We start from the raw sequence: 23,428 nt of genomic DNA, 5'->3' as shown, positions 1-23,428 counted from the left end.
AATGGCATTTTAATATCAACTCAGTTTGGCTTCTCTAAAAACTTTTCTACTGAGAAAGCAATACGTGATCTCATGAACTCAGTTATGGTAGAACTAAACAAGAAAAATTACTTTGTTGTCATTGTCTGTGATCTTGTCCAAGGTCTTTAACTGTGTACACCATAAAATTCTATTAAGGGAACTAAAGAAGACACACAAAATTGTTAAGGCTTTCGTGGCCACATGTTGACAAACTGCCTATTGGCTTCTGTCTGGGGGTCTTCGGCCGATGTTCATCTAATGATTTTACTGATATTTCGCCAGCACGATTGGCTGGCACTGTCAAAGCTTCAGCCTCCACTGCTGGTGGTGAACTGGAGCTGAGCTCACGGCCGCAGACTATATGTACCTGGTGCACCAACGTCCGTGGGCTTCTCCGCGGTCCTTTCTGGTGCGGTTCTCCTCTTGCTACCTGTAATGGTCGTTCGCTCTCTTCCCCACTCTGTCTCTAATATTCACTCTGTTCTTCTATCAACTGTGGACTGAAGCTGGTACAGAGCTTACAAATGTCCCATGTCTGACCTACTCTCTCTGATCCCTGTCCCTTCATCTTTGTCTACCTTCATCAATATCATGACACAAACATATTGCTACTTACCACACAGAGAAGGCACTGAATGACAGAGAGCCACAAACTATTCTTTTCATGATATTACTGTCATTCCATTCTGAACTTTCCACAGTTTGATTTTGCCTACCAGCTTTCCTGCCATCTCACAAACCAGTGCTGCTTTCCTTTGTTACTGTTCACTAACACATTACTTTACTCACTGTCTGTCCTTTCCTTTCTCCTCTTTCCTGTGTTCTGCTGTCACCTTCCATTTTCTATTTCTGAAGAAGGACTTTTTGTTCAAAAGCTTAAATGTTTGGTAGTCTTTTCATTGTGCCTGCCTGCAACTTGACATCTCTCTATGTGGTGGGTAGTAATCTATCCTTCCCGTAACATTTATAACCCATTCTGGACTCACTGTTCCATCTGCAATACAGGTGGATCGCTCTCATCATGGGGTCTGAGTGACCTGGTCCTCCTTTTTATCCTCTTCCAATCTACCCATCTCTCATGTCCAAGGATGGAACTTGAAATGCCATAATGTGTACGCATGTTACACGGATGAGTCCAGTTTGTCTCACTGGAGGGCAGCAATGGATGATGAACTAAAGTGATTAGCTGGGGCCTACTGACAGGTCAATAGGGGGTGGACTATTGAGAGAGGAGAGGATAATGTGTGTGTATGGCTTGTTGGAACTGGAATGAAAGGTTTATGGAGAATCACAATAAGATTTGATGTATTTTTTATAATTTGGTTTCACATGTGGCTATTTGTCTTTATTTTTAATGGAAGTAAACCTGAAGTAAAATTAGCTTTTGAGTATTAAATGTTGTCAGCATATTTACTGATGTGATGTAACAACAAAATTATGTAAAGGAAGAATTTGTTATTGATGATAATTAGCTAGTTTTCCCTTACTTCCTGTGATCATAAACATTAAAGAAAAAAATAGAATGCTGATTAAAGTAAATGTGAAAATTTTCTTATGTTATTTTTAATTTTACAGAGACCTATTTATTAACACTTACATTTGCTAATCAATTCTGATATCATGGCTTTTGTAAGTGTCAAAATTTGGAAATTCTTGATCAGCAGTTAACAGCAAATAACCTTAAAATGTACTAATTAAATTTCAAGGTTGTTGTTGTTGTTATTGTTGTGGTATTCAGTCCTGAGGCTGGCTTGATGCAGTTCTCCATGCTACTCTATCCTGTGCAAGTTTCTTCATCTCCCAGTACTCGCTGCAACCTACATCCTTCTGAATCTGCTTAGTGTATTCATTTCTTGGTCTCCCTCTACGATTTTTACTCTCCACACTGCTCTCCAATGCTAAATTTGTGATCCCTTGATGCCTCAGAACATGTCCTACCAACCAGTCCCTTCTTCTTGTCAAGTTGCACCACTAACTCCTCTTCTCCCCAATTCTATTCAATAACTCCTCATTAGTTATGTGTTCTACCCATCTAACCTTCAGCATTCTTCTGTAGTACCACATTTCAAAAGCTTCTAATCTCTTCTTGTCCAAACTATTTATCGTACATGTTTCACTTCCATACATGGCTACACTCCATACAATTACTTTCCTAAACGACTTCCTGACACTTAAATCTATACTTGATGTTAACAAATTTCTCTTCTTCAGAAAAACGCTTTCCTTGTCATTGCCAGTCTACATTTTATATCTTCTCTACTTCGACCATCATCAGTTATTTTGCTCCCCAAATAGCATAACTCCTTTACTACTTTAAGTGTCTCATTTCCTAATCTAATTCCCTCAGCATCAACCAACTTAATTCGACTACATTCCATTATCCTTGCATTGCTTTTGTTGATGTTCATCTTATATCCTCCTTTCAAGACACTGTCCATTCTGTTCAACTGCTCTTCCAAGTCCTTTGCTATCTCTGACAGAATTACAATGTCATCGGCAAACCTCAAAGTTTTTATTTCTTCTCCATGGATTTTAATACCTACTCTAATGTTTTTTGTTTCCTTTACTGCTTGCTCAATTTACAGATTGAATAACATCGGGGAGAGGCTAACCCTGTCTCACTCCCTTCCCAACCGCTGCTTCCCTTTCATGCCCCTCGACTCTTATAACTGCCATCTGGTTTCTGTACAAATTGTAAATAGCCTATCGCAGTGTGTCATGCTGCAACTGGATGTTGACAGGGAGACAGCAGAATTCCCGCTGGATACTGGTGTGGCTGCGCCCCTAATTAATGGGGATACTTAGTGGCACATTGGCTTCCACTGCTGCTTGCACAATGTCTCCAAATGATGATGTAGAATGGCCAGTTGATCCTGCTGTAGCAAGCAAAGTACAAAAATGTAGCTTGGCAACTAACCTTGCCACACACCGTCAGGTGGCTTGCGAAGTATGGATGTAGATGTAGAACCTTGCTTGTGGTTTAATTCTTAGATGACTAACATTTTTGGTCTCAACCCTTTTGCACTTTTTGGGTTCCAAATTCAGGATCAGGTAAATCAACTGGGTGCATTGTGTGAAAATTTCAAACAGTTGTTTGCACCTACCTTAGGTTGTGCTGTGAATTTACAGGCACACATCTCTTTGAAGCATAAAGTAGTGCCTAAGTTCTGTAGAGCCCATCTAATATCGTTCACTATGCACATATAAGTTAAGTCAGAAATAGACAATTTGCAAAATCTGGGTGTTATCTCAGTCTTGTCTAATCAGTGAGCAATGCCTATGGTTATTGTACAAAAGCCTAATGGGTCACTTCGGATCTGTGGTGATTTTAAATCTACCTTTAATGCCCAAGCAAATGTTAATTTGAAGCCAATCCCAATGCAAGAGGAACTGTTAGTTAAATTGGTGGAAGGTCACTATATTTCAAAAGTTGATCTCGCTGATGCATATTTTCAGTTACCTGTTGATGAGCCTACAAAACAGTTACTAGTGATTGGCATGTACACTTATAACATACTGCCATTTGGGGTCGCTAGTGCCCCTGTAATTTTTCAGAGGTATCTAGAACAGCCCATCCAGGACATCCCTAATTGTGTCAATTATTTGGATGATTTGTTAGTAAGGGGGTCATGCGGAAGCATCAATTGCAATTTACAGCTGCTGTATGAGCAGCTGTAAGCCAATGGCCTACATTGTCATCTTGCCATGTGTAGTTCCTCTCAGCTGAGAGTCAAGTATTTGAGCCACATATTAAGCAAAGATGGCTTACACCCATGCAAGACCATGTGACTGCCATTATTAATTTACCAGTGCCTAAGAATCTTCAAGAATTGGAGTCTTTTCTGAAAAAAGTCAATTATTATGACACGTTCATTCCAAATCCTCTTCATATTTCTCATTTGCTTACCCATTTACATAAAAAGAGTGTTCTGTTTGTGTGGTCAGAGGCATGTCAATGGATGTTCGTACAACTTAAAAAGTGCCTTAGCTTGGACCCTTGTTTGACAATGTTCCAGCTGGGTAAACGGTTGACACTGGCCACAGATGCTGTCTTGTCACACAAATTTGCCGATGGCATGGAACTATCTATTGTGTTTACATCTAGCAACTCAGCACAGTAGAATTATTCATAGATCAAAAAAGTGATGTTAGGCAAATTTATGGTGTCCAGAAGATCAATGCCTACCACTATGGTACCAAGTTTCATCTGATTATGGATCACAAGCTCCTCTGCCATTGTCTGGCGCTCACACATAACTTCTGGACAAAACGGCACAATGGTTGCAGTGGTGGGCACTGTTTCGTAGTAACTACACTTATGACACCGAACTACCACACAGCGCTCTAATGCCAATGCCCTGTCTCATTTACTGCGTGGCCCTGATGTTGATTTTGCAGACATCAAACACTGTGTTTTGCCTTGGACACGAACCAGTGGCACACCCTTGATGAATTTCCCTTTACAGCAGGCGAAATATTGGCAAAGACAAACCAGAGCCTCTTCCTTTACAGGGTGTTGTCTGTGGTGCGGCTGGCCTGAACATTTGTCTAAAGATGCGGACACACAATGGCACACTTATTTTTCCCTCAGGCACAGAGTTAATGTTACAGAAGAAAACATTTTGTAGCCACGGATGACACAGAATGTTGAAAGGTTGTCCATCCAGCGTGCCATCCCTGCATATTTCAATACCTCCACACTGCACGCTGGAGAATGTACCCAATGAAAGCAATGGCATGATGTCACATGTACTGGCCAGGCATAGATGCCACCATTGAACGTAATCAGTTGGCCAAGTAAAATGTTTTAACTCATGGCCACACCCTGACCAGCCACAACAAAGAGTACATGTATATTTTCACCAGCCCCTTCTAGGGAGCAGTGCGATTGTTGTCTGTTAATGCCCTTTTGAATTTCCCGCTTGTACTGCGGATGTCTACAACATCCTCTGAGACCACAGTCTGGGCCTTACCTACTATCTTTGCTATAGAAGAGAGCCCAGCTATATTGGTCTCCAACAATGACCCACAATTTATGGATTCGGTGTTTTGAGACTTCTGTAGACATAATGTTATGAACGCTCTTCCAATTTGAAAACTGAGCAGTTGGTCATGACTTTCAAATCGCAGATGAAAAAAATCTTGACATTGGCAAACTCAAGGGATGCACCCATCAGCTTCCTGGCCATGTATTTTTTTTTTTTTTTTTGTGGCGCAAAACTTCTATGGTCATTAGCGCCCAGCCCGTGACGTAGAAAACAGGAAAAAAACGAAATTTAAAATCAGCAGCAATGGGAACAAGGTCATAAAATTTGAGAAACTAAAGGCAGAAGGAATGCTTAAAAATCCACTATAGAAAGGGGTTGGTTGTCCCCCAAAAAAAGCTTCAAATGACTGACATCATTTCACTGTCCCTAATAAACTGTAGAACGCGGTCAGCTGAGCGCGTGTCATCTGCTAAAATCGACAATAGATCAGGCGATAGCTGTAGACGGGAGCGTAACGGATTAAAATAGGGGCATTCAATTAAAAGGTGTCTGACCGTCCACAGCTGAGAGCAGTGGGGACAGAGTGGGGGAGGATCACCGCTTAAAAGATGTCGATGACTAAAGAGACAGTGCCCTATCCGGAGTCTAGCTAAAATTACCTCCTCCCGACGACGCGTTCGGGAGGAAGAGGTCCAAGCGCAAGGAAGGGCTTTCACTTCCCGCAATTTATTATGGGGAAGTGTTGACCAATGCGCATGCCATAAATGAGCAACTTGGCGACATAAACCGCTCCGTAGATCGGTAAACGGAAGAGACTGAATAGCTGCCCGAGGAAGAGAGACTGCAGCCTTGGCCGCTATATCGGCCGCCTCATTTCCACAGATACCAGCGTGTCCCGGGAGCCAGAGGAACGCCAATGAGACGCCCCCCAGGTGGAGCAAGCGCAGACAGTCCTGAATCCGGTGGACCAGAGGGTGCACAGGGTAAAGAGCTTGGAGACTTAGGAGAGAGCTGAGAGAATCTGAGCAGATTACGTACTGTATCCGCTGATGGCGGCAGATGTAGTGGACAGCCTGGAGAATAGCGTAAAGCTCCGCAGTATAAACCGAACACTGGTCGGGAAGCCGAAAGTGATTTGGGGTGACGCCAACAATATAGGCACTCCCTACACCTAACGATGTTTTCGAGCCATCGGTGTAAATAAATGTGGCTTCCGTCATTTGTGCACATAGAGCAGCAAATGCCCGACGGTAAACAAGTGTAGGGGTACCATCCTTGGGAAATTGACATAGGTCTCTGAGCAAGTCGATCCGGGGACGGAGCCAAGGCGGTGCTGTACCCCAAGTTGTCAAGAAGGTTTTAGGAAAGCGGAAGGAAAGAGAATGGAGCAGTTGACGGAAGCGGACTCCCGGGGGTAGTAGGGAGGAGGAGTGGCCTGCATACCCGACATCAAAGGAGGCGTCGAAAAAAAGGTCATGGGCTGGATTAGCAGGCATGGAAGACAGATGGCTAGCATAACGACTCAGAAGGACTGCCCGCCGATTGGACAGCGGAGGTTCAGCAGTCTCAGCATAAAGGCTTTCCACAGGGCTGGTGTAAAAAGCTCCAGACACTAAACGTAATCCACGGTGGTGGATAGAGTTGAGACGCCGAAGAATAGACGGCCGAGCAGAGGAGTAGACTATGCTTCCATAATCCAATTTCGAGCGCACTAAGGCGCGATAGAGGCGGAGAAGGACCACTCAGTCCGCTCCCCAAGAGGTACCATTCAGGACACGGAGGGTGTTAAGGGAATGCAGACAGCGAGCCGAAAGATAGGAAACGTGGGAGGACCAGCACAGTTTTCTGTCAAACATAAGACCCAAGAATTTAGCGACGTCGAAAAATGGAAGGTTGACAGGACCTAGATGTAAGGAGGGCGGAAGAAACTCCTTACGTCGCCAAAAATTAACACAAACGGTCTTACTGGGTGAGAAACGGAAGCCGGTTTCGATGCTCCACGAGTGGAGGCGATCGAGACATCCTTGAAGACGTCTTTCAAGAAGGCTGGTCCGTTGAGAGCTGTAGTAGATCGCAAAATCGTCCACAAAGAGGGAGCCCGAGACATCAGGAAGGAGACAATCCATAATTGGATTAATGGCGATGGCAAACAGTACAACACTCAGCACGGAGCCCTGGGGTACCCCGTTTTCTTGGGAGAAAGTACGGGAGAGAGTAGTGTTCACCCGCACCCTAAATGTGCGCTCTGCCATAAATTCGCGAAGAAAAAGTGGCAGCCGGCCTCGAAAGCCCCAAGAGAACAGTGTGCGGAGGATGCCTGTCCTCCAACAGGTATCGTATGCTCTCTCCAGATCAAAAAATATTGCTACCGTTTGGCGTTTCCGGAGAAAATTGTTCATGATATAAGTGGAGAGAGCAATAAGATGGTCAACGGCAGAACGATGCTGTCGGAATCCGCATTGGGCTGGTGTTAAAAGACTGCGGGATTCCAGCCACCAAGCTAAACGGTAATTCACCATACGCTCCAAAACCTTACAGACACTACTCGTGAGAGAAATGGGGCGATAGCTAGAGGGGAGATGTTTGTCCTTTCCAGGTTTCGGAACGGGAACGACAATAGCTTCCCGCCATCGCCTGGGAAAGGTACTGTCGGTCCAAATTCGATTATAAAGGCGAAGGAGGTAACGCAGGCTATGGGTTGATAAATGCAGCAACATTTGGACATGGATACCATCCGGTCCTGGGGCGGAGGAGCGAGAAGAAGAGAGTGCATGTTGGAGTTCGCGCATGGAGAAAACAGTATTGTAGCTTTCGCGATTTTGAGAGGAGAAAGCAAGATGTCGCACTTCCGCTGCACGTTTCTTCGGGAGAAACGCTGGCGGGTAATTTGAAGAGCTCGAAATCTCAGCAAAGTGCTGACCCAATGAGTTAGAAATGGCGACGGGGTCCACTAAGGTATCATGCGTGACAGTGAGCCCAGAGACCGGGGAGAAACTAGGCGCGCCTGAGAACCGTCGAAGCCGACTCCAAACTTCCGAGAAGGGAGTGAAGGTGTTAAATGAGCTAATAAAGAATTTCCAGCTTGCCTTCTTGCTATCGCGGATGACGCGACGGCATCGCGCACGGAGCTGCTTATATCGGATACAGTTGGCCAAAGTTGGATGGTGACGGAAAATGCGAAGAGCACGTCGCCGCTCACGTATTGCGTCACGGCATGCCTCGTTCCACCAAGGAACTGGGGGGCGCCGGGGCAATTCGGAGGTGCGTGGTATTGAACGTTCCGCAGCTGTGAGAATAACGTCGGTAAAATGTGTGACCTCATCGTCGACGCTGGGAAAGCGACGGTCATCGAATGTCGCTAGAGACGAAAAAAGTGTCCAATCGGCTTGGGCAAACTTCCAGCGTCGCGAGCGCATATATGCCAGTTGAGGCTGCAGTCGAAGAACACATGGAAAGTGGTCACTCGAGTGTGTATCATCAAGGGCGAACCATTCGAAGCGCCGAGCTAGCGGAACAGTACCGACCGCAAGGTCCAAATGAGATAAATTTGCCGTGGAGGCAGACAAAAATGTGGGGACCTCAGTGTTGAGGCAGACTAGATCCGCTTGGTGGAAGACGTCTAGCAATAGTGAGCCACATGGACAAGGATGTGGAGATCCCCAAAGCGGGTGGTGGGCATTGAAGTCCCCAACCAGCAAATAGGGGGGTGGAAGCTGATCAAGAAGATGAAGGAGATCAGCTTGTGCCAGTGGTGTAGACGATGGAATGTATACCGTACAAAGAGAGAACGTGTATCCAGAAAGGGAAAGACGGACGGCGACAGCTTGAAACGAAGTGTTTAAGGGGATTGGGTGATAATGGAGAGTATCATGGAGCAGAATCATGAGCCCTCCATGGGCTGGAGTGCCTTCAACAGAGGGGATGTCATATCGGACGGACTGAAAATGAGGGAGAACAAAGCGGTCATGGGGACGCAGCTTTGTTTCCTGAAGACAGAAGATGACCGGCGAGTAGGATCGTAAGAGGATCGACAATTCATCCCGATTGGCGCGAATGCCGCGGATATTCCAGTGGATAATGGACATAGGGTGAACAGAAAATGGAGAAACGTGACCAAGGGTGCTGTCAACTCAACGACTGCTCAGAGCTTGCGACCGACAGCATGGAATGGCATTCAGTCGAAGGCAGAAGATCCTGATCCATAGGTTGGTCAGGAGCAGCTCCTGCCACCAACGATCGGCCAGTTGACCAGCCACCAGCAGTGCGCCTCGGCGACACAGAAGATGGCCGAGGGCGATTTCCGCCAGGTGGTGCTGTAGATGGGACACGCCTTGGCGGAGAAGGAGAGGAACTGTGTTTCTTCGTAGCCTTCTTGGAGGTATGATGTTTAGATGAAGGAGGAACCGATGGTTGTGAAGTTGCAGTACGTAAAAACTCTTCACGAGAATGCTCTTTTTTCGAAGACTTGGCGTCTGACTTTTGGGCTCGAGATTTAGCAGAACCCGACGAAGGGTGAGCCATAGAGTGGGCAGGCGAAAGTGGTGAGGTTGAACGGGCGATCTTTGCGCTGGCCGATGTGACGACTGTGGTACTAAATGTGAGGTCGCAAGTCTGCGTGGCCGCCTCCTTTGTTGGCCGAGGAGAAGCAAGGACAGTGCTGTATTTTCCTTTCTGAGGCACGGTGGGCTGTCGACTGGCGAGTAACTTTCGAGCAGCAAAGGTCGACACCTTTTCCTTCACTCTTATTTCCTGGATCAGCTTTTCGTCCTTAAAAATGGGGCAATCTCGAGAGGAAGCAGCGTGGTCACCCATACAGTTGATGCAGTGAGGGGATGGAGGTGGACAAGCACCCTCATGGGCATCCTTGCCACACGTAACACATTTGGCCGGATTGGAACAGGACTGGCTGGTGTGATTGAACCGCTGACATCGATAGCAACGCGTAGGGTTTGGGACATAAGGGCGAACGGAAATTATCTCATAGCCTGCTTTGATTTTTGATGGGAGTTGAACTTTGTCAAATGTCAAGAAGACAGTGCGGGTCGGAATGATGTTTGAGTCAACCCTTTTCATAACCCGATGAACAGCGGTGACGCCCTGGTCAGACAGGTAGTGCTGAATTTCTTCGTCAGACAATCCATCGAGGGAGAGTGTATAAACGACTCCACGCGAGGAATTTAAGGTACGGTGCGGTTCCACCCGGACAGGGAAGGTGTGGAGCAGAGAAGTACGCAGCAATTTTTGAGCCTGGAGGGCACTGTGTGTTTCTAACAACAGGGTACCATTCCGTAATCTGGAACAAGACTTTACAGGACCCGCAATTGCGTCGACACCTTTCTGAATAATGAAAGGGTTGACCGTGGAAAAGTCGTGACCTTCGTCAGACCGAGAAACAACAAGGAACTGTGGCAACGATGGAAGAACCATCTGTGGCTGAGACTCAGTGAACTTACGTTTGTGAGCAGACATAGTGGAAGGTGAGGAAACCATTGCGGAAGAATCCCCCATGATTACCGGCGTCTCCGATGGCGCGCTCCTCCCTTGTGGGGGCCCTCACCGAGGGAACACCCGCCTTAGGTGATTGTTCACACCTCCCGACAAACGGACGGAGGGACCAATCGGCACTTTCGGAAGGTATCAGCTCGGATAATCACCCCTCCCTGGGCCTGGCCGTTACCAGGGGGTACGTACGTGTCCTACCTGTCTACCCGGGGCGGGGAATTACGCGTTACCCCGTCACCGGCTACGCATGGAAGTGCGTGGGTCGGCCTTCAGACACGCACAGGGAGGAAAAAAGAGAAAGGGAAAGGAAAGAAGAGGGGGTCTCAAACGCCGCAGCGGAGAAAAGGGCAAGGAGAAGAGGGAAGGAAAAGAGAAGGACAGAGGAAGGACGAGGACTTGTAAGTGTAGAAAGCAAGTAAGTTGGAAAAGTTTCGAGCGTCCGTCTCCGGACGTAGGCACAAACCATACTCCCAGAGGGGGAGAAAGGGAAGGAAAGAGCCAGAGGTGAGGGGGGGGGGGGGGGGCGAAGATGGGGGACGGAGAGGGATGCGGAAAGGGAAGGGAAGGTATGCAGCCCGGAAAGGAAGGAGGGCCACATTAGCTCGGGGTCCCGTGCTCGCTACACACGTGTCCACAAAAGAGTTGTGGACCCCCTGGGGGGTTTGCCCGCAGTGTGACCTGTCACCCCTAACCCTTCTCAGACATAGATGGAGTAACACCAGTGGACTAATCGCAAAACCACACCAGTCTCTGGGCCTACTCCTTCCATCACCAACCCAGAGCGAGGTGTTGACGGGAAGCAGATACTGATAAGCAATGGGAGTGAATGTAAGTGGGTAACCTCCCCATGCATGGTTCCTGTTCCTACCACTGGTTCCACCCACTCTAAATGATCACAAGACCTTGCATGTTCTTGGGATGAGATGCCAATGGAGGACAACCCGTAGGTACCACCCCTGCCACATGCAAAGGCCACTTCCTCACTTGTGCCCCAGAGGTCATTACTGGGCCTCAATCCTTGCAGATGGTGCCATCTCCCACTGTGGCTGTAGAGGACATGCCACTCGAGTCATTGGCAGGGATTCTGGTTTCCCCCTTTCGTCATCCTCAATGTAGTTGGCTTAGGTAAGGCCATTTTCAGCCCTTTATGGCCATTAAAGGGGGGAGGGGTTTTGTATCCGACTGTGATTCAGATAATTCACCTTCATGAATGTGGACTTGTCAGAGGTACTAAGGCTGTGAGTGGTGATTATGGCCCACTGTCATAATGGGAGCCATCGCCAAGATGTGTGTGTCACTTGGCACCACCTAGTGGTGACTGCCCCTGAGCCTGTGCCCTGGGCTCACGGTGCAACTCATTCCTTGCTGTACCTGATAACTGTTTGCATCATGCCACTGCACAGCCAAGTTGACTTCGTTTCTTTCCAGTCTTGAGTGGTTACTAATTCGGAACTGTTGTGTTCCTACGTCATCTTCACTATGTTCGGAAATTTTTAGTGCACATCGTCAAACCAGTCTGTTTTGGATTTATAGGAACAGAGCAAGTAGCAGTTTTTACCCGTGCTGAGCAGGACAGAATATCAGGAAGTATCTCTCCTTTACTTTTTTATTACTCTATCGGCAGTACTACACATTTTGCTTCCTGAGGACAATTAGTGGCCAGCAGTTCTTTTTTCACAATTCATTATTCTTCTCAAATAAATTTCACTTTAATACAATAAATATATATAAAGTAATTTAGAAGCAATTCCCATTAAATCCTGATGAGAACACGAGCACTAGTCATAATTTTGTATTACTGTTGTTTACAGAAGTAGTCTACGGTGACTGCTTCTATCTATTAGTGTACAAATTGACTCATTCTACATGCCTGGAGATTATCCTACATGATGTTAAATCAATGAATGTTTGAATCGAGTATTAATGTACACAGAAGGAAATTCTTTTGTTTGTGAGTGCACTGTACATAAATGCTGTACATTTTCTCCTACATGTTGTCTTTTTTGTTGTTAGGCATTGTTATCTCTTAGCAGTGACTTTGCGATTATAAATGTAAAGGAACAAGAATAAAATACATATAAATGTATATTTCGCAGCTTCCATGGTGTATTATTTTCTTTCTCATTTCTCTCTTGTAGAAAGAAATTTTCTCCCTGAGAGCCTGGGATTCAGAGCTTACTTTTCATGTTCATGGACTAACTGTGAGCTTGTTTCTTGAACATAGCAGATTGTATCTTAGTCACTTACATTCAGAATGGAAATAGCAGAACACCACTATCATTTCCTATCAATATAGAAGTGGACCATATATTTTATAAAGTAAAACCACCTGCAAATACAATTTAAAAAGGAAACCATTCAACGTATGACTACTGTCAGTTATTACCTGTACTGCCTTGCATGGCAAAGAGCAGCACCCCACTTCTCTAAGCGTAATAGCTCCAGCAGTGTAGCTTCTGCATCTTCACTACTGGAACCAAGTACAGGAGATGGTGTTGGTGTTGGTGTACCATGATCTGACTCACCGCCCTCCTCAAGGACACGTAAGAGCCCTGCTCGAATAGCTAAAACTTCAGTTGATACATCCTGCAACTACAAACAAAAGTTTATTTAATTTTTGTGCAAGGCTGTTATTTTACCAGTAATAATAAGACAATATTGGAATGAATATGACTTATACTGTTATATGTAATAGTATAGGTGTTAGCAATAAACAAATGAGCTTATTTTAATGCCGGTATAGGTCTTAAAATGTACATTACATTTCATTTCATTATTTAACACAACTAACTACAAGAAAATTGTGTTATGACTGAAAGTGCCCAACTTCTGTATCAGATCAGTGTTTTGTGCTATAGAAGGACTTTGAATATGGGGTTGTATGACACTTACAGACTGTGTTATACCAGATAAATTATCTGAATGTAGTTAACAGACCACTGCAATTTTGCAAATTCCAGTCAGATATTTTTCCTTTTGCAATGGGAAGTAGCAGCTTGAAGGATTGGGAAACTGACAATTGTTGGAAGAGCAGTGTGCTGACCCCATGCCCCTCCATACAACGTCTGAATGACAATACTGGCAGAGGATGATACAGCAGTCAGTCAGTACTGAATGGCCCATCAGGTTCAGAATGGAGAGCTGATTATGGGGTACTTCTCAGAAACTCAGTCCTGAGCACCTGTCTATTACATAGTCATAGTGTGTCGCCAATGCTCATTTTAAAAGAGTTACCCAGAAATTAACTTTTCTCGCACTGACAAAGATGTTAGGTCATACAATCTAGAAGATGAGTGCACTTATGTATGAGACTGAGGGTATGGATATTGTATGCAACTGTTGGCACTTTCTGATTTCTAACAAAAACAATGTGGTAGGGCTTTAAGATAGTGGCTCTGATTAATTCTCCCACCAACTAACAAGTTAGATCTTTTATTAAGTTTTTAAATGCACTGATCACTGTAACACCAAAAATTCATTTTCAGTTGTGTATAGTGCAGGTATCAAAAGCCAACTTTTAAAAGTCATCAGAGTGTCCACGATGAGTTGTGCAATTTGAAGACAGTCCTTACCAATGATGACCCTGAGGAGCAAATTCAGCTCTGCATACCAGAAAAACATCACTTTATGATCATGCTTCATAAAATTTTTTAGCTACAATAGAAATGATTACTATTTAGATGTGAAACAGGAAACTTCAGTTAGGAATAGCTGTAATGCTGGCAAGGGAACACCTGAATGTTGTGCATTGCATTCTATGATGGACAAGGACAGCATGAATACTGAAAAGCTGTACAGAGTCTCATTAATGGACACAAAATTGTTTTCAACTTAACATAATGAAACATACAAAATACAACAGAGCAATCAAAGTAAAATGCAACAATTCCACTCTGTTGGACTACCATGCATTGCAGTACATAAAATTATCTGTATTTTGTAGTTCAGTATGAAAATTAATGTACAAACAGTATAAGGTGAGAGTGAAACATGAACAGCTGCTAGCACGAGTTTCTTAGAAGTAGATACCTTAGGGGTTGCAAAGCAACTCAAATCGCTTGATACCAGCAAGTCTTCAGGTCCAGATTGTATACCAATTAGGTTCCTTTCAGATTACGCTGATACAATAGCTCTCTACTTAGCAGTCATATACAACCGTCGCTCACCGATAGATCTGTACCTACAGATTGGAAAATTGCGCAGGTCGCACCAGTGTTTAAGAAGGGTAGTAGGAGTATTCCATTGAACTACAGACCTGTATCATTGACGTCGGTTTGCAGTAGGGTTTTGGAGCATATACTGTATTCAAACATTATAAATCACCTCGAATGGAATGATCTATTGATACGTAATCAGCATGGTTTCAGAAAACATCGTTCTTGTGCAACGCAGCTAGCTCTTTATTCACATGAAGTAATGGCCGCTATTGACAGGGGATCTCCAATTGATTCCGTATTTCTAAAAGCTTTTGACACCGTTCCTCACAAGCGACTTCTAATCAAGCTGCGGGCCTATGGGGTATCATCTCAGTTGTGCAACTGGATTCGTGATTTCCTGTCAGGAAGGTTGCAGTTCATAGTAATAGACGCCAAATCATCAAGTAAAACTGAAGTGATATCAGGTGTTCCCCAGGGAAGCGTCCTGGGACCTCTGCTGTTCCTGATCTATATAAATGACCTGGGTGACAATCTGAGCAGTTCTCTTAGGTTGTTCGCAGATGATGCTGTAATTTACCGTCTAGTAAGGTCATCCGAAGACCAGTATCAATTGCAAAGCGATTTAGAAAAGATTGCTGTATGGTGTGGCAGGTGGAAGTTGACGCTAAATAACGAAAAGTGTGAGGTGATCCACATGAGTTCCAAAAGAAATCTGTTGGAATTCGATTACTCGATAAATAGTACAATTCTCAAGGCTGTCAATTCAACTAAGTACCTGGGCGTAAAAATTATGAACTACTTCAGTTGGAAAGACCACATAGATAATATTGTGGCTTAGGTGAGCCAAAGGTTGTGTTTCATTGGCAGGACACTTAGAAGATGCAACAAGTCCACGAAAGATACAGCTTACACTACACTCGTTCGTCCTCTGTTAGAATATTGCTGCGCGGTGTGGGATTCTTACCACGTGGGATTGACGGAGGACATCGAAAGGGTACAAAAAAGGGCAGCTCGTTTTGTATTATCACATAATAGGGGAGAGAGTGTGGCAGATATGATACGTGAGTTGGGATGGAAGTCATTAAAGCAAAGACGTTTTTAAAGGAAGGAATCAGCTGATATGACTTATCTGAAGCATCAATAAACATTCAGCTTGGTAATTGAAAGAAGAGTGAAGGGAGACCAATGCCTGAATGCAGTTGTTGTTGTTGTTGTTGTTGTGGTCTTCAGCCCTGAGACTGGTTTGATGCAGCTCTCCATGCTACTCTATCCTGTGCAAGCTTCTTCATCTCCCAGTACTTACTGCAACCTACATCCTTCTGAATCTGCTTAGTGTATTCATCTCTTGGTCTCCCTCTACGATTTTTACCCTCCACGCTGCCCTCCAATACTAAATTGGTGATCCCTTTATGCCTCAGAACATGTCCTACCAACCGATCCCGTCTTCTAGTCAAGTTGTGCCACAAACTTCTCTTCTCCCCAATCCTATTCAACACCTCCTCATTAGTTATGTGATCTACCCATCTAATCTTCAGCATTCTTCTGTAGCACCACATTTCGAAAGCTTCTATTCTCTTCTTGTCTAAACTATTTATCGTCCATGTTTCACTTCCATACATGGCTACACTCCATACAAATACTTTCAGAAACGACTTCCAAACACTTAAATCAATACTCGATGTTAACAAATTTCTCTTCTTCAGAAATGCTTTCCTTCCCATTGCCAGTCTACATTTTATATCCTCTCTACTTCGACCATCATCAGTTATTTTGCTCCCCAAATAGCAAAACTCATGTACTACTTTAAGTGTCTCATTTCCTAATCTAATACCCTCAACATCACCTGACTTAGTTCGACTACATTCCATTATCCTCGTTTTGCTTTTGTTGATGTTCTTCTTATATCCTCCCTTCAAGACATCATCCATTCCATTCAACTGCTCTTCCAAGTCCTTTGCTGTCTCAGACAGAATTACAATGTCATCGGCGAACCTCAAGTTTTTATTTCTTCTCCATGGATTTTAATACCTACACCGAATTTTTCTTTGTTTCCTTCACAGCTTGCTCAATACACAGATTGAATAACATCGGGGAGAGGCTACAACCCTGCCTCACTCCCTTCCCAACCACTGCTTCCCTTTCATGCCCCTCAACTCTTATAACTGCAATTTGGTTTCTATACAAATTGTAAATAGCCTTTCGCTCCCTATATTTTACCCCTGCCATCTTCAGAATTTGAAAGACAGTATTCCAGTCAACATTGTCAAAAGCTTTCTCTAAGTCTACAAATGCTAGAAACGTAGGTTTGCCCTTCCTTAATCTAGCTTCTAAGATAAGCCGTAGGGTCAGTATTGCCTCACATGTTCCAATATTTCTACGGAATCCAAACTGATCTTTCCCAAGGTCGGCTTCTACTAGTTTTTCCATTCATCTGAATGGAATGCAGTATGTAAGTTCAAACAGATGTAGATTACAGTAGTTACAGAGAGATGAAGAGGCATGTACAGGATAGGATAGCAAGGAAAGCTGCCTCAAATCAGTCTTCAGACTTTAGACGACAACATCAACAACAACAACCACCTCATTATTGTTACCTCACTTATGACAATGTCAACCACAGCAAACAATTGCACTGTAGCTGTCACTGAATGCTTTGTTATTACACTTTGCTTTTGTTTTAAGTTGCTTGTTAGTTTCTCTCCTTAGTCTGAAATGAGTGAAGAGACTAATGCTGTTCAATTATGAATCCATTGACTAATGCTGTTCAATTATGAATCCATTAACAGATTTCTTGTTTTCTGCAATGCTTTTCTTGCTATTGTGCAGTCTGCATTTTATATCCTCTCTACATCGGCAATCATGTTATTTTGCTGCCCAAACACAAAACTCGTCAGCTACTTTTAATGTCTCTTGTCATAATTGGGTGATTTAATTAATTTGACTTAATTTCATTACCACTGGTTCACTTTTGCTGATGTTCATATTAGAACTTTTTTTCAAGATGATATACATTCTGTTCAGGTACTCATTCAACTCCTTTGGCACCTCTGACGGCACTACAATGTTATCAGCAAACCTCAAAGTTTTTATTTCTTCTTGCTGAACTTTAATTCTCCTTCCATATTTCTCCTTGGTTTCCTACACAGATTGTTCAATGCATGGTTGGGATAACATCGAGGATGTACTACAACCCTGCCTAAATTCCTTCTCAACTGCTGTAGATTGCATCCTTTGTCTCTGATGACTGCAGTCCGATTTTTGTAAAAGCCGTGGATAATCTTTTGCCCCCTGTATTTTATCAGAGTTAACTTCAGAATTCAAACAATGTTGTTGAGCCAACATTAGCAAAAGCTTTCTCTAAATCTACAAATGATGCTATAAATCCAGGTTTGCCCTCCTTCAACCTATCATGTAAGATACACTGTAGGGTCAGATTTGCCTGAGGCTTTCCTACATTTTCTTGGGAACCAAACTGATCTATTACTGAGATCAGCCTCCACCAGGTTTCCATTCTTATATAAATAATTCTTGCCAATATTTGCAACAATGGCTTATTACACTGATAGTTCAGTAATGCTCACAGCTGTCAGTACCTGCCTTTTCTTTATATTACAAAAATTACAGTCTTTTTGAAATCTGAAGGCATTGCACTTCTCTCATATTTTGCACACCATGTGTAATAGTTTTGTTAAGACTGGCTCTCCCAAGTATTTCAATCATTATGAGAGAATGTCAGCTACTTCAGAGGCCCGGTTTCAACTTAGTTCTATCAACACTAGCTGTCAAACTTTTCTTGTAGTATGATCTTTCCCACATCACCTACATTTACTTTCTTTTCCCTTTGTATAACATAGTCCTGGAATTCATTTTTCTTGTTCAGGCTTTTTATAAAGGGGGAATGGTCAATATTCAGGAATATAACAGGAACAATCATTTGAAGCAAAAACATCTAGCAAACATGGGCTCTAAAATTAAGAGCTATGAGCACTTCTTTGTCTTTGGTACTGCAAATCAAATATTGTCTACTGCAAGCTCTTTGCTTTCCATATCTCCACAGGTGGCAGTATGGATCAAAACAAGGAAAAAAGTCCGGTAAAAATGGTTTCAAAGTCCTTTTATTCATCTTAACTACTGTGAAACACATCTCTTCTACTGGTCAAGTGCTCTTACCTCTTAAGTTATACTTTTTGTAGCCGCATTTACTAGACTTTTTTGCTTAAAATGAGCAATCCTGTCTTATCTCTGAATATTGATTATTTCTTCTGGGACTCTCTGAATATTCCTTCCAACTTTCCCTTCTTCGCTCAGTACAGGCTTGCCATTTCAGCTCTTCTCTTTTCTATAAAGGTATCCTAATATTCCTATATAAAATTATGGGAGACAATATCTGATTAGTGCTTACATTTAGGAGGCAAAATGTGTAGTACTGGCAAAAGACACATATAAAAGTAAAAGCAATGCACTTCCTAGCTTTCAGAACTAATAGTCCCTTTCTCAGGAAGGTGAGAAGAAGACTGAAGAAGGTTATGCAGAATGTCACTGTCAGATCGCAAGATCTACATGTACATGTATATTTCACTAACCACCATGAGGGGTGTATAGCAGAGGGTACTTCCCATTGTACCAGTTATTATGGTTTTTGTTGTTCCATTCATGTTGTTGTTGTTGTTGTTGTGGTCTTCAGTCCAGAGACTGGTCTGATGCAGCTCTCCATGCAACTCTATCCTGTGCAGGCTTCTTTATCTCCAAGTAACTATTGCAATCTACATCCTTCTAAGTTTGCTTAGTGTATTCATCTCTTGGTCTCCCTCTATGATTTTTACCCCCCCACACTGCCCTCCAATACTAAATTCATGATCCCTTGATGCCTCAAAACACCTCCCACCAACAGGTACCTCCTTCTAGTCAATTTGTGCCATGAATTCCTCTGCTCACCAATTCTATTCAGTACCTCCTCATTAGTTACGTGACCTATCCATTTAATCTTCATCATTCTTCTGTAGCACCACATTTCGAAAGCTTCTATTCTCTTCTTGTCTAAACTATTTATTGTACATGTTTCACTTCCATACAAATACTTTCAGAAAAGACTTCTTGACATTTAGATCTATACTCGATGTTAACAAATTTCTCCTTCAGAAACACTTTGCTCGCCATTGCCAGTCAATATTTTATATCCTCTCTACTTCCATCATCATCAGTTATTTTGCTCCCCAAACAGCAAAACTCATCTAATACTTTAAGCGTCTTATTTCATAATCTAATTCCCTCAGCATTACCTGATTTAATTCGACTATATTCCATTATCCTAGTTTTGCTTTTGTTGATGTTCATCTTATATCCTCCTTCCAAGACACTATCCATTCTGTTCAACTGCTCTTCCAGGTCCTTTGCTGTCTTTGACAGAATTACAATGTAATCGGCAAACCTCAAAGCTTTTATTTCTTCTCCATGGATTTTAATTCCTACTCCAAATTTTTATTTTGTTTCCATTACTGCTTGCTCACTATACAGATTGAATAACATCAGGGATAGGCTACAAGCCTGTCTCACTCCCTTCCCAACCACTGCTTCCCTTTCATGCCTCTTGACTCTTGTAACTGCCACCTGGTTTCTGTACAAATTGTAAATAGCCTTTCTAGCCCTGCATTTGACCCTTCCCATCTTAAGAATTTGAAAGAGATTATTCCAGTAAACATTGTCAAAAGCTACCTCTATGTCTACATATGCTAGAAACTTAGGTTTGTCTTTCCTTAATCTATCTTCTAAGATAAGTTGTAGGGTCAGTATTGCCTCACATATTCCAACATTTCTACAGAATCCAAACTGATCTTCCCCAAGGTGGGCTTCTACCAGTTCTTGCATTTGTTTGTAAAGAATTTGGTTAGTATTTTGCAGTCATGGCTTATTAAACTGATAGTTTGGTAATTTTCACACATGTCAACACTTGCTTTCTTTGGGATTGGAATTATCATATTCTTCTTGAAGTCTGAGAGTATTTTGCCTGCCTCATACACCTTGCTCGCCAGATGGAAGAGTTTTGTCATGGCGGTCTCTCGCAAGGCTATCAGTAGTTCTAATGGAATATTGCCTACTACCGGGGCCTTGTTTCAACTTAGGTCTTTTAGTGCTCTGTCAAATTCTTCATACAGTATCATATCTCCCATTTCGTCTTCATCTACGTCCTCTTCCATTTCTATAATATTGCCCTCTAGAACATCGCCCTTATATAGACCCTCTATATACTCCGTCCACCATTCTGCTTTCCCTTCTTCGCTTAGAACTTGTTTCCCATCCAAGCTCTTGATGTATGGTGCATGGATGATTTTTTGAGTGCCTCTGTGTGTATTGTAATTATTCTAACCTTATCCTCACAATCCTGATGTGAGCAACACATAGGGGGTTGTAGTATATTCCTAGAGGCATCATTTAAAGCCAGTTCTGTAGTGCTTCGAAAATTTACGCGTAAATTCTGGAACCACTTGGCCTTCCTCTGTCTCAAAGCCATGATATTTTAAATAGAAGTGTGAGAGAGACGAATCCGACCTACTGCACATTGCATATTTGTGTGTGCAGGTCTAAAAACAGTCAGAGTAAAATGTGGACGCGGCAGCCGAACGGCGGCCTACAGGTACCTGCTGTACGATCCATAGAGTTTCAGCGTATGTGTAGAGAAGAGCCTGTGCTATTCTTTGCTGCTTTAGTAACTGTGATGGTTGTTAAAGGCAAATGAAGAAATGAGACTAGACTTTTAAGTAACTTTTAACTTGAATTTGCTAGAGGCAAGACAAATGTACGATTCCTGTAAAACAGTGTCATGATTATCAAGCAACTCTGCTGTAAATGTAACTTAATTGTTTCTAATGTGAGATGACATGGGTGACTTACAAGAGGTCAATTGTTTATGTGAAGTGTGAATTTTGTTCTTTGTGAAAATTCAAATATACCAACCATTGTTGAAAAGTATTCTGTCAGTACCTCATTATTTCACAAAGAGAGAGAGAGTGAGTCTGATAAATTCCCTTAATCAGTATTATTCTTCTGAGAAGAATTTATTGGAGATCGACATAGCCGGCTATCCAGAGAAGATCGGCTGTGCATACCAAGTAAGTCAACATAAGGGAGAGGGGTGGGAAGTTTGCAAACCAGCTCCACATCACTTCTTGTTGTCTGAAGCATTAGAGTTCCTGAATCTTTGTTAATAGACTTTCTTGGGATAGCTTACATCTATCTTCAAGAATCTTCCAGTTCAGTTCCTTCAGTATTTCCGTGACACTCTTCCAAGGATCAAACAAATCTGTGTTCATTCGTGCTGCCCTTCTCGACATAGATTCAATATCCCCCATTAGTTCTATCTGGTACGGGTCCCAAAAACTTCAGAAATATTCTAAAACTGGTTGAAAGAGTGATTTCTAAGCAATCTCCTTTGTAGACTGATTGCACTTCCCCAGTGTTCTACCAGTAAGCTGAAGTGTACCACCTGCTTTACTCACAATTGAACCTACATGATCATTCCATTTCATATCCCAACAAAGTGTCACACCCAGGCATTTGATTGAGTTTACTGATTACAACAGTGACTCACTGATACTATAGTCATAGGATACTATGCTTTTTCTTTTTTTTCATTTTGTGAAGAGCAAAATTTTACATTTCTCAATATACAGAGGAAGTTTCCAATCTCTACATCACTTTGAAATCTTGTCAAGTTCTGACTGAATATTTATGCAGCTTCTTTCAGATAGTACTTCATTATAGATAACTGCATCATCTGCAAAACACCTGATTTTACTGTTAATATTGTCTGCAAGGTCATTAATATACAGCATGAACAGCAAGGGACCCAACACACTTCTCTGGGACACACCCAAAGTTACTTCATCTGAAGACGAATTTCCATCCAAGATAACATGCTGTCTCCTCTCTATCAAAATGTCCACAACCCAGTCACAAATTTCTCTTGATACCTCAAGGGAAATGTACCATGGAAGTGTGAGCTGTGTGAAAGTGGGAGCAGAGAGAGAGATCAGCGTGGATTGAACAGAAGAGTGGCTTGAAGCAGGGAAGTGCACTTTCACCATTACTCTTCATTGTAGTGATGGATTATATAATGAGTACAGTAGCACAAGTAATTAGTGAAAGAAAGATGAAAGCTATGGTGTTTGCAGATTATCTGATGATTTGGGGGATAACAGTACAAGAATATGGGATGAAATTTAGTATAAGAAAGAGTGAGATGATTATCACAACAAGAAAGAAGGACAGGGGAACAACTGGAATAACAATTGGTGGGGAATGATTGAGGAGAGTGGTGAGTTTCAAGTGCCTAGGAAGCCTGATACAGGAAGATGGAAAACTGACAGAGAAATGAACAAGTGGGGGAGAAAAGCAGAAGCATTTTGGAAGAGTGTCAGAAGCCTGATATGGAGCAAGGATGTACTCACAATCAGTGAAAAGGTTATATGCACTATGTCTCAATCCTGACATATGCATCAGAAACCTGGGTTATGAAAGGAAGAGAGAAAAGCAAAGTACAAGCTAGTGAGATGAGATTCTTGAGAAACAGTATTGGGGTGACAAAGATAGACAGGTTAAGAAATGAGAGGATCAGAGAGTTAATGAAGGTGGAACCATTACAGGGGGAGACAGAGAAATCAAGGCTGAGATGGTATGGACACGTTAAGAGAATAGAGGAGAAAAGGATACCCAGGAGGATACATGAGATGAAACTGGAAGGAAAGAGACCAAGAGGAAGACCAA

The 23,428-nt window shown here is 42.9% G+C and overlaps 1 protein-coding gene across 1 annotated transcript in view; it reads right to left on the bottom strand.

The window, feature by feature from the left end:
- The window catches only part of LOC126469923 (protein furry), a 1,144,124-nt gene that overhangs the window by 7,650 nt on the left and 1,113,046 nt on the right, over positions 1-23,428 (bottom strand). The window contains exon 51 of the mRNA XM_050097322.1: positions 12,898-13,103. Coding sequence (XP_049953279.1) covers positions 12,898-13,103 — 206 coding nt within the window. The remainder of the gene's footprint in view (positions 1-12,897; positions 13,104-23,428) is intronic.

The sequence above is a fragment of the Schistocerca serialis genome, chromosome 1 (assembly GCF_023864345.2).
Source record: "Schistocerca serialis cubense isolate TAMUIC-IGC-003099 chromosome 1, iqSchSeri2.2, whole genome shotgun sequence".
Lineage (NCBI taxonomy): Eukaryota > Metazoa > Arthropoda > Insecta > Orthoptera > Acrididae > Schistocerca > Schistocerca serialis.
The sequence above is the reverse complement of the archived record's forward strand: the minus strand, read 5'-3'. Positions and strand labels throughout refer to the sequence as shown.